This window comes from Rousettus aegyptiacus, unplaced genomic scaffold (assembly GCF_014176215.1).
Source record: "Rousettus aegyptiacus isolate mRouAeg1 unplaced genomic scaffold, mRouAeg1.p scaffold_m13_p_1, whole genome shotgun sequence".
NCBI classification, from domain to species: Eukaryota; Metazoa; Chordata; class Mammalia; order Chiroptera; family Pteropodidae; genus Rousettus; species Rousettus aegyptiacus.
In genome coordinates this window covers 13,134,624-13,143,861 of record NW_023416284.1, presented here as the reverse complement: position 1 = coordinate 13,143,861, position 9,238 = coordinate 13,134,624, and the positions used below count along the sequence as shown (strand labels likewise).

The following is a 9,238-nucleotide window of genomic DNA, read 5'->3' as shown; positions in this document are numbered from 1 at the left end:
GTCTCAGTTTGGAATCTCCGGGTTTCACCTTGTATGGACCACTGGGGACATTCCTAGCCTCCCTTATCTTCGGTTTCCCCATATGAAGAAATAGGCTAGCTGTTAATACCCAATCCCTATCCGCACCCTTCTTCTTCCAGGCTCGTGGTCGATTTTAGCACGGCCACATGCGAGCAGAAAGGTAGCATCATAATGATGATAGTAAACTAATAAAGAGCACTTATATGTGGCAGGCACTGTTCTAAGTGCTTTACACATTTATTCTTGTAAAGATGTGGTTTTGATGACCAAGACCTAAGGTGGATGTAGAGAAAACTTTAAGACGACTAGTGTGAGATGCATTGGAACAGGCAACTGGGGATAGCAACAGATGGAAGAATGGCCCTTCCTGGAAAATCTCTGAAAAGAATGGTTTTGTCCAAGCCAGGCGACGGCTGGAGGATCAGAATGAGGTGGTCCTGCACTTCTTTCCGGGAATGTTTGGGGAAATGTTGCTGGGCCACTGGGGGCTCCAAACCTTCAGACTCAACTGATTTGGGTGCTGAGAAATTGGGCCCCACAAGGTACCCAGGTATCTACTATCCCACTGATGACTCTGGAGACCAGGATTTCAGCCTAGTTCTGCTACTCTCCTGCCTTGAGAGCTCAGGCGTATCGTTTCCCCTCCCTAGTCCTATTTCCGCTTCTCTAACATAAGTGGGGTAGCTTTGATGATCTCCTGAATCCTGAGTCATCTTCCTGGGCTACCCAGAGGCCATTTCAGGCCTCAGGGCCTATTTCTGTGCAGCTCTGGACTTCAGGCCCAGTCCTTTCTGGCTGGAGCTTTTCTGTCTTGAAAATATGGGAGCCAATAGCAGCTCAGAATGTGGAATGTGACTGACCTTGAAATAATGCAGAACCTGGAGGTCTATAAGATTCCACGGCTCTTGGAGGAGGTGGCTTGCTGTGGCCTAGCAGAGACCTGAATATCTCTATCATGAGATCACTGCAATGGTCCTAGGGTAGGAGGAAAGAAAGGGGTACTGACCTCCCAGCCCATTGAATTCACCTTCATTTCTATTCCATCTCTTGGAGCCCAAAGCTCGGCAGGCACTCTCTCCTTTCTCTGTCTCTGGTATCCCTTCCCTCCCCAGGGAGAAGACTTTGGCCTTTGTCTGAGGGGTCCTCAGCCCCCCAGTGACCCATTCCCCCGTGAGAGGTCCTTCAAAAGTGTCCTGATTCCCAAATCCTCTATTTGGCCACTCGAAGCCATCCTTTTCTTGCTCTAAGTCCATCTTTGCATAGGAGTCATCTAATTTCCTAATCAGAGAATAAGACCCTTGCCTAGGACACTGCTCTTGAGGTCTCCAGTATCTAGACCAGTTCTGGCTCACAATAGGAGCTCAATTATTGTATTGATATTGATTATAGGGCCCAATGATATTGATTAGGTGCTCACTAATGACAACTACTATTAAGAATATTTACAGTACCTTGCATGCAATGGATTTTCAATAAACAATAATAATGATAACAGCCAGCATTTATTATACTCCTAAGTATACCCAAGGCATTAAGTGTTTTGTATGTATTAACTCATTTAATCCTCATGCCAGTCCTTTAAGGAAGGCGCTATGGTCCCTATTGTACAGATAAGGAAACTGAGCCACGGAGACATCAGGTTTGAATATAATAAAGATAGTTACAGTGTATAGAACATAACAGCTCTTCAAGAAATTGTTGGCATTGTCATTATAGAGTACTATAGGCACAGTAGGTGCCCAATAATAATAATAATCTTCACGAATATAACATCCTGGAAGTAAAAGGTGTTCCACAAATGTACACCGTGCATGCCCAAGAAATGATAGATGTCATTTCAGAGCCCAGTACACCATAGGTACTCAAATGAAGTTTGACCATTGTTTGGGGATTATATTGTTCCCTAAAGGGACAGGATCTCTGTACTTGGCCCAACCGCTACTAGGATAAATACTCACTGCTCACGAATCCCTTTCGCCAGTCACTCAGCCCAAGTCCAGAGAAAGAGAGGACCCTCTGCTTTGTGTGGTCGGTCATGTGAAGGCCATAGGAAGTCCCCTTATTCACTATTCAAGCCATGCATCTGCAGGGCCCATGTAAACAGGAAGCAGTGTACTGGCTGCAGAGCAAGCCCATGGCCTGCTGTGCTGTTCATCTTGTGAAAAGTGGCTCAGGTATCTTCAAAGCTGAGAGCGGCTGGGAAAGTCCTTCACGCCTGCAGAAGTATGTCAGCGTTTATTGAGCACCCTCACTGTGTTCCAGATATGCTGACAAGGCCTGAAACGTCGGCGCTCAGCCCTCTGCTCCCTGTGAGCCTAAGTTTTAGTAGCCCATTTTGCAGAGGGGGAAACTGAGGCTTGGAAAAAGTGATACACCCAAGCCCCTTCAGCGGGTAAATAGCAGAGCTGGGATTCCGACCCAGGCCTCTGACCCTCAGCCAATGCCTTTTCTACCTAAAGTGTAAATCTTAGCCCTCAAAATATACAATAAATTAGACAAAGCAAAGATGGTATTGAATCCCGGGGGGTTGGGCTGCCCCCCAATACCAGTCTTTTGACCAGAGCAGTGTTAACCCAAACAGGCCCTTTATAGGAAATAGCAAACGAAGGGAGAAAATTTCGCAAAGGTCACCTAGGGTGTCAGTTACCCAATCCACTGGTCCCGCATCATTTGGAAACGTTGGGTATAGGTGTATGATATTAGAATTATTTTTGTATATTTAAAAAAAATTGTGATGTGGCCCTTTTCAAACAGATAATTTGATATTATTATTCTATGATCCTAAAAAATAAATGCGGTTTTTCATATGACCAACGTGTGTGCTTGACAGACACATTCATCTTATTCCTGACCCTAACTCTACCCCTAACCTTTCCTTATCCTGAACCTAACCCTCTAAGCCTTAGCCCACTCCACCCCTTACCCCATTCCTGAGTCTCACTTTATCCCATACTGTTTTTTTTCTGTCTACACATGACTTGTCCTGCTCGCTCTATATAAGAAACACAAAACTAGGAAGTGGGGGCACTTCCCCCCAATTACATCTACACTGCCTTCTTCTAAGTTGAAATCTCAGGAAACAGAAAGAGCCTCAGACATGTGCTGTGCCTGAGTTGGTACTATCGTTTTTGGAAAACTCTCTTCACAGCCTCCTGGACCCCTCCCAATAGGGCAGGAATTTTTCGCGAACAATTGAACAAAGCCGTGAACTCGGAGGGAGAAGGCACAGGACATTCCAAAAGGATTTCTCTCAAGCTCCAAAAGACAACATGTAGGAACACAGTAGAAGGTTCATAGCCTAGCAAATAAAAGCATGAAAGGGATGGAAAATCTGCCCAGTAGGAAGGGCAGTGCAGGCTAAAGGAAGGAACAAGGGGCCGGGGGTCAGGAGGCTTGGGTGGGAGGCCTGCCTCTGCCACTCGTGACCCTACTGAGGCCACTCCACTCTCTGGCCTCAGATCTGTGGTCCTTAAAAAACAAGGTTGCTCCAAAAGTAAACACATGGATGCATGCATATCTGATCATAGCAATGCTTTATTAATCACGATGACCTGAAAATAGCCCAAATATCCAACAATAAGATAGAGTTAAAGAACAATGGTGTGTTGATAAGACCAATACCAAATAATTATTAGAAATATGTGCAAAGTCAATATGAGTGCTATTCAAAGTAGCTGGCCCGCAAATTACTAATGGTTACCATCTGTGATAAAGAGCTTCTATCAAAATGTAAAGCTATGTTGGTTCCAAAACGGCCAAGTTTTGCAGGAAAAAAAAGTGTCAGTTAAGCTAAACAGAGTGCTTACTGATACAGTCAGTTTCCACTCTGAGCAAGCTTCTTATCTCATCCCAGACTGTTAATAAACAGTTTAATGATTGGCACTGATCCGCAGAGCCATTTTTAAGTAGCTCTGGTCCTTACTGACATGTAGAACTATATTTATAAAAAGAATGTTAAGTGAGAAACACAAGACATGAAATCATATGCATAAACCGATCCTATGAGGTAAAATGCACGTGAGTACAGTGACAAAGGAACAGAAATGAACACTTACAGAGCTCCAACTACAGGTCCTGCACAGAAGTCTCCTACAGCTGAAGCAGGGGCGTGTGGGCAGGAATGTGAAGGAGTACGTGAACACCATAAGAATTCCAGTCTGGCTAGAGGGGAGCAGTGGGGATTGGGGAGCATGAGTGACAAATTCAAATTATAGAAACCATTTACGGTCAGCTCAGGAGCTAGGTTCTGGGGCAGGATTTGCAAAGTGTGTAAGGAGAACACCAGACTTATGAGATGTTAAAAGGTTTTTCCATATCTTGAATATGTTGAGGGATGTTGGGTTAAACAGAGCTAGCTGTACAGGTGACTGTAACTGGGGATCTGCGTAGAAACTCTCCTGTGTAGGTGTCTTTTGAGATGGCCATAGTGTGGGAAAGAGTGCAAAATTCCTAACTTTGACCAAGGAACCCCTTTTTCGAGGAACATCTCAGGGGGCAGATGATCCATCATGCAGCGTGGGAACCCTGCCCTGGGCCTGGGACCAAGGCAGGAGCTCAGTAAGAAAGCAATTGATAATGATGGGCGGGGAGGGGATATCAAGATGGGGCAGAGGACCGAATCCAAGGCCATTTTTGGAAAAGTCACCTTTCTGCCTGGGCAGAGCTGAGAACAACCCAGGGGAAGGAAGAATTAGAAATGTCTGAGAATGTAGGTTCCAGAGTCAGACAGACACAGACGTGAATCCTGGCTCTACCATGTACTGACTGACTATGTGACCTTGGAGGACCACTTCATCCCCTAGGCCTCACTTTCCTTGCCTGGAAAAGGGTAGTAATAAAATACACTCACTTGTCTACAATCCCAGGATTGCAGCGATCAAATGAGATCCAATGTTGATCAAATGGCGAGGGGAGTTTATCTTTGCTCCAAGCACAAACCAGAAAGAAGACATTAATGCTTTATGACAGGCCTGAATCAACTCGTTCTTTCATTCAAGTGAAATTATTCGAGTGCCAGCTCCATGCCAGGCACTGTGTTCTTCACAGTGTAATTGGGAACAAGACGGAAACCAGATAGCCACGCTCCCTCCCTGCCTTCATTATGCCTCATAATATTAAATGATCTTCCAAATTATTTCAATTGTCAAAAATGGTAAGAGAGAGAAGCATGAGGGATGCAGGTTATGGGAAAGTATAGCAGGGGACGTGACCTAGCCCGGGAGGTCAGGGAAGCCTTCTATGTGACATGATGTTTGAGCTGAATCCTAAAGGAGAGTAGGGTAAATTGGGGTGAGTATGGGGTGAAAAAAAGCACCCAAGCATGCTGGGGGAAGGACATGGCTAGAAAAATAGGCAGGACTATATCTTGCCAGGCCCTGTGCGGTCCTCTCCTTCTCCAAAGGACCTTTTACTGCCTGCTTGGAACTGCATCCTCCCTCTTCCTTCTCCTCCTCCTCCCCACACCATTATGTTTTCTTTCCTCCATCCCCACTCTCTCTTAATACCCACTTCCTGTTCTCACCCAAGGACAGAACCTTAGTATCTATTTTCCTGTACAGGCATTGGAACCCTTGTGCAAAATAGGTGTTCACTTTCATTATTGAATAAACGCAGGGCCACACCTACCCCATGCAGTGCCTTTGCTTTATTAGCAAAAGGTACCCCCAACACCCCGGGCAGATACAGACCCACAACAGGGCCCATTCGGCTGCATATCCTTATCCAGCGAACAACGTGCCCAACCATCCACTGCAGCCATGAATACACAAACGAATAAATTAATGAAGAAATGTGAAAATGAATGAGAAGCTCTGAGGCAGAGAAAAGATTTGGATCAGAGTGGAACCCAGGAGAAGTTGAGTCCTGTCCATTTTGGAGCAGCAGGCAGGTGACTCACAAACTACTGGTTAACCACCGGAGGGCCCCCAACTTGTTTCTCAGAAGTCAGAGTGTTTGGCTACTCTTGCCTATTCAAACTCTTGTAGTCTTTCCTTATCTAAGGAACCTTGTGTGAAACTTGAGTTGTTTCTTTCCCAGAGAGTATGAAGAGCACCCTGAGCTAAGATTATAGGCGATTATGGGCACCTCCCAGGCTCAGCAAAGCCGAGAAGGCCCTGCCTCTGCTCTTCTAAGGCATATGAGGAGATAGCCAGGCCCTAGACAAAGCAACCTGAGAACATTACTAAAGATACCAAGGACTGCGAAATAAAGCAGAGCTGGCCAAATCCCTCAGTGGGGAGAGGATGCAGAATAAATAGTGGATGACCAGTTCTCAGGGTGAATGGGGTTGCTCTGCAACACTTTCTACACATTTCCTGCCCTCCACGTCGGCCCAGCTCCTTCCAGTCTCCAGTCAGCTTTGCCATCTCTTTCCTCAAGCTCTTTTTGGAAGCAAGACTTACGGCTTGGGTTTGGTCTTGACTAAACATCTACAAAGGGTTACTTGTTCCCCTTTTCCTTTTGCTCATGAGCAAATCATCCAAGAAGCCAAAGTTCTGGAACTTAAAGGGCCTGAGGTAGGGAACAGACACTGAGGCAGCTCACAAAATGTGATTTGTCACGGATGCTGACCCTCCACGGACAGGCAAGGCCTTGGAAAAATCTTGCCACCACAACTGGCCACCTGCCAACTCTGAAGTCAGCGGAGTTTTGTAGCCTTCCTCATCAGATGGGGAGTTCTCAAGTGCAAGGCTGTACTCCCCCATCGGACTGGAGAACCTTGGAGTGGGGGTTGCATCTGGCCTTCAGACTTGGGGCAACACATTGGGTGCAGAGGCTGCTCCTCTGTCAGATTGGATCCCCCTGAGCAGTGGTCACCAACCTTTTTGGCACCAGAGACCCATGCTCCTATGATAATCTAATGCCTGATGTTCTGAGGTGGAGCTGAGGTGGTGATGCTAGTGCTCAGAGAGGCTGCAAATACAGATGAAGCTTTGCTCACCGGCCCACTGCTCATCTCCTGCTGTGCAGCCCAGTTCCTAACAGGCCATGGACCAGTACCGGTCTGCGGCCCGGAAGTTGAGGACCCCTGCCCTTAAGGACAGAGTTGTGCCTCCCTCTTCAGATTGGGAGCTCACACAGAAACAGTAATAAGAGAAAAGCTACCACTTATTTAGCGATTAATCTGTGCTTGAAATTGTTCTTTTAAAAATATGTATTAATTCATTTTAATCCTCACAACAACACTATAAAGGAGGTCTTAACATTATTTTCCTTTTCTAGATGATAAGACTGAGACACATGGAGAGGTTGACTAGTTTGTTCAATACTGCACAGTGTGGTCTCCATCAGAATGAAAACAACATGAGGACAGAAATGATATCCTCCCCCTTTCCTCCATCAGATTAGGGGTTCACCGAGGGCCAAATCTGGCATCTCTTCTCTGTCCATCCCTATCTCCCTGTCTGGAGTAGAAACAGACCTTATTCGACGCTGTACCTGGCATCTGGGTTGGGGTCAGTGAGCTGGCTGAACCCCTGTGGATGTAGTTTCTGTCCCTTAGAGCTCTGAGCTGGTCACCAGAAATATGCCCCAGAGGGTGGAGAGCCCCATCTTTTGGAGATAGACATCTCTATAGGATGGGGGTCGGAATGCTGGCATTTTCTCTATCTCCCAGGTGCCAGGACAGGAGGCCCCAGAATGCAGGGGAGACTGCAGGCCACTATCACAGGGAACACACCTTCCGGAGCCAGGCCTGGTGCCACCCAACTAGCTAGGCATTTCCTTCTGTCCACAGCTCACCTCACTCCTGGCTGCAAACCCAGCAATGAGTCTCTGGAACCTAGCAACTGTCGAGGAAACAATGGAAACTTCAGTTTTTATTCTCCTCCCTCTATCATTACTCAAAAGGTTTTCCTCTAAGAAACACACTTTTTCTCTCCACCCATCTGCCCTGGAAATTTTCAACAGAAAGGAGCCCTAAGTGTAGGCGGTAGAGAGGCCTTGTGGTGTGGCCATGTGCTGTCTGTGGGTCTGTGTCAGACATGGATCATCCATGACTGTGATTTACCATCCAAGCTTCTGTGATTGGGGCTTTGGCAGGGTCTGTGTGTGTTTGGGCCTGGGTGGGTGAGTTGGTGTGTCTCTGGCACTGGGGCTGTGATCTATGTGAATCAAAGTTGGTCTTTGAGTGATTTATGTAGAACATGGTGTGTATTGGGAACAATTCAGTTCAGTATTGAATGCCCACTGTAAATAGGCCACTGTGGTTAGTGTGTGAGAAAATGTAAAAAATACAGGCTGATAAACACGTGAGAAAATTATGTTGGCCTGTGTGTGAATTGTGAGCGCCGGTGAGGAATTTGTGTGTGAAAATATGCCCTTATGCTTCGTGTCTTGGGATTTATATATGTGACTGTGTAAAAACGTGAATATAAATGTGAGCAGCTGAGTGTGTATCTAAGTTGTGTCACCGGCAGAGGTGAAAATTTTGAAGAGATAAAATGTTCTTTTGAGTCTGTAAAGACTATTAATGTATGAAAGTTGGATGTAAGAGTGTGAACGTGTTCTGAGTGTTCACAAGTAGTGGATGAGGATGTTCGTGCGTGAAAGTTTTGAGTGTGAAAATGTCCCATGAGCCGAAGTTGGCGCAAGTGTGTGTGCATGTGCTCAAGTGCGCCTGCTCACGTGCATGTGTGAGCGGATGGAATTCTGGGTCCTCGAGAGTTGCCCGTGGGAGGAGTCACGTTTGTGGAGGGTGACAGGGTGTGAAACGATTTTAGGGGTCTGAGAATCAGTGGTCGCCTGCGGGGGCACTGTGCATGTGGAGGGAGGACGAGTCCCAGCACGCAGAGCCCCGGCCCCCGTCCCATCCCAGACTCCAGGCCAGGTTTGGCGGGGAGCCGGGCTGGGTCGCTGCCCGGGCGGAGGGGGCTGGGGGCCCAGACAAAGGCCCAGTTGGCTGCGAGGTCCGCTCCGGCAAGCGGCGCCCATGGCCTGGAGCCCCGGGCAGGGCGGGCCGGGGGCGGGGCCTGGCACCAGGGGCGGGGCGGGCGCGGGGCGGGGCGGGCGGTGGGAGGGGTGGGGGTGGGGGTAGCGGGAGCTGGCCTCGCTGTCCCGACTCCGCAGGCTGGCGAGCGGGCGGCTGCGGGCGGGCGCCGAGCAAGTGAGCGAAGCGGGCCGGGCCATGGAGCGGCTGGCGGCGGGCGCGCTGCTGCTGGCTCTGCTGCTGCACGGGCGGCTGCTCGCTGTGAGTGTGCGGAGTGGAGGGGCGGGAGGC

General features: G+C 48.0%; 1 protein-coding gene across 1 annotated transcript in view; it reads left to right on the top strand.

Moving 5' to 3' along the window:
• The first annotated feature begins 9,059 nt into the window (after nucleotides 1-9,059).
• Nucleotides 9,060-9,238, top strand: part of HSPG2 (heparan sulfate proteoglycan 2) — a 97,055-nt gene continuing 96,876 nt past the window's right edge. Inside the window, exon 1 of the mRNA XM_036229812.1 lies at nucleotides 9,060-9,208. Within this exon, the coding sequence (XP_036085705.1) occupies nucleotides 9,146-9,208 (63 nt within the window). The 5' untranslated portion in view covers nucleotides 9,060-9,145. The remainder of the gene's footprint in view (nucleotides 9,209-9,238) is intronic.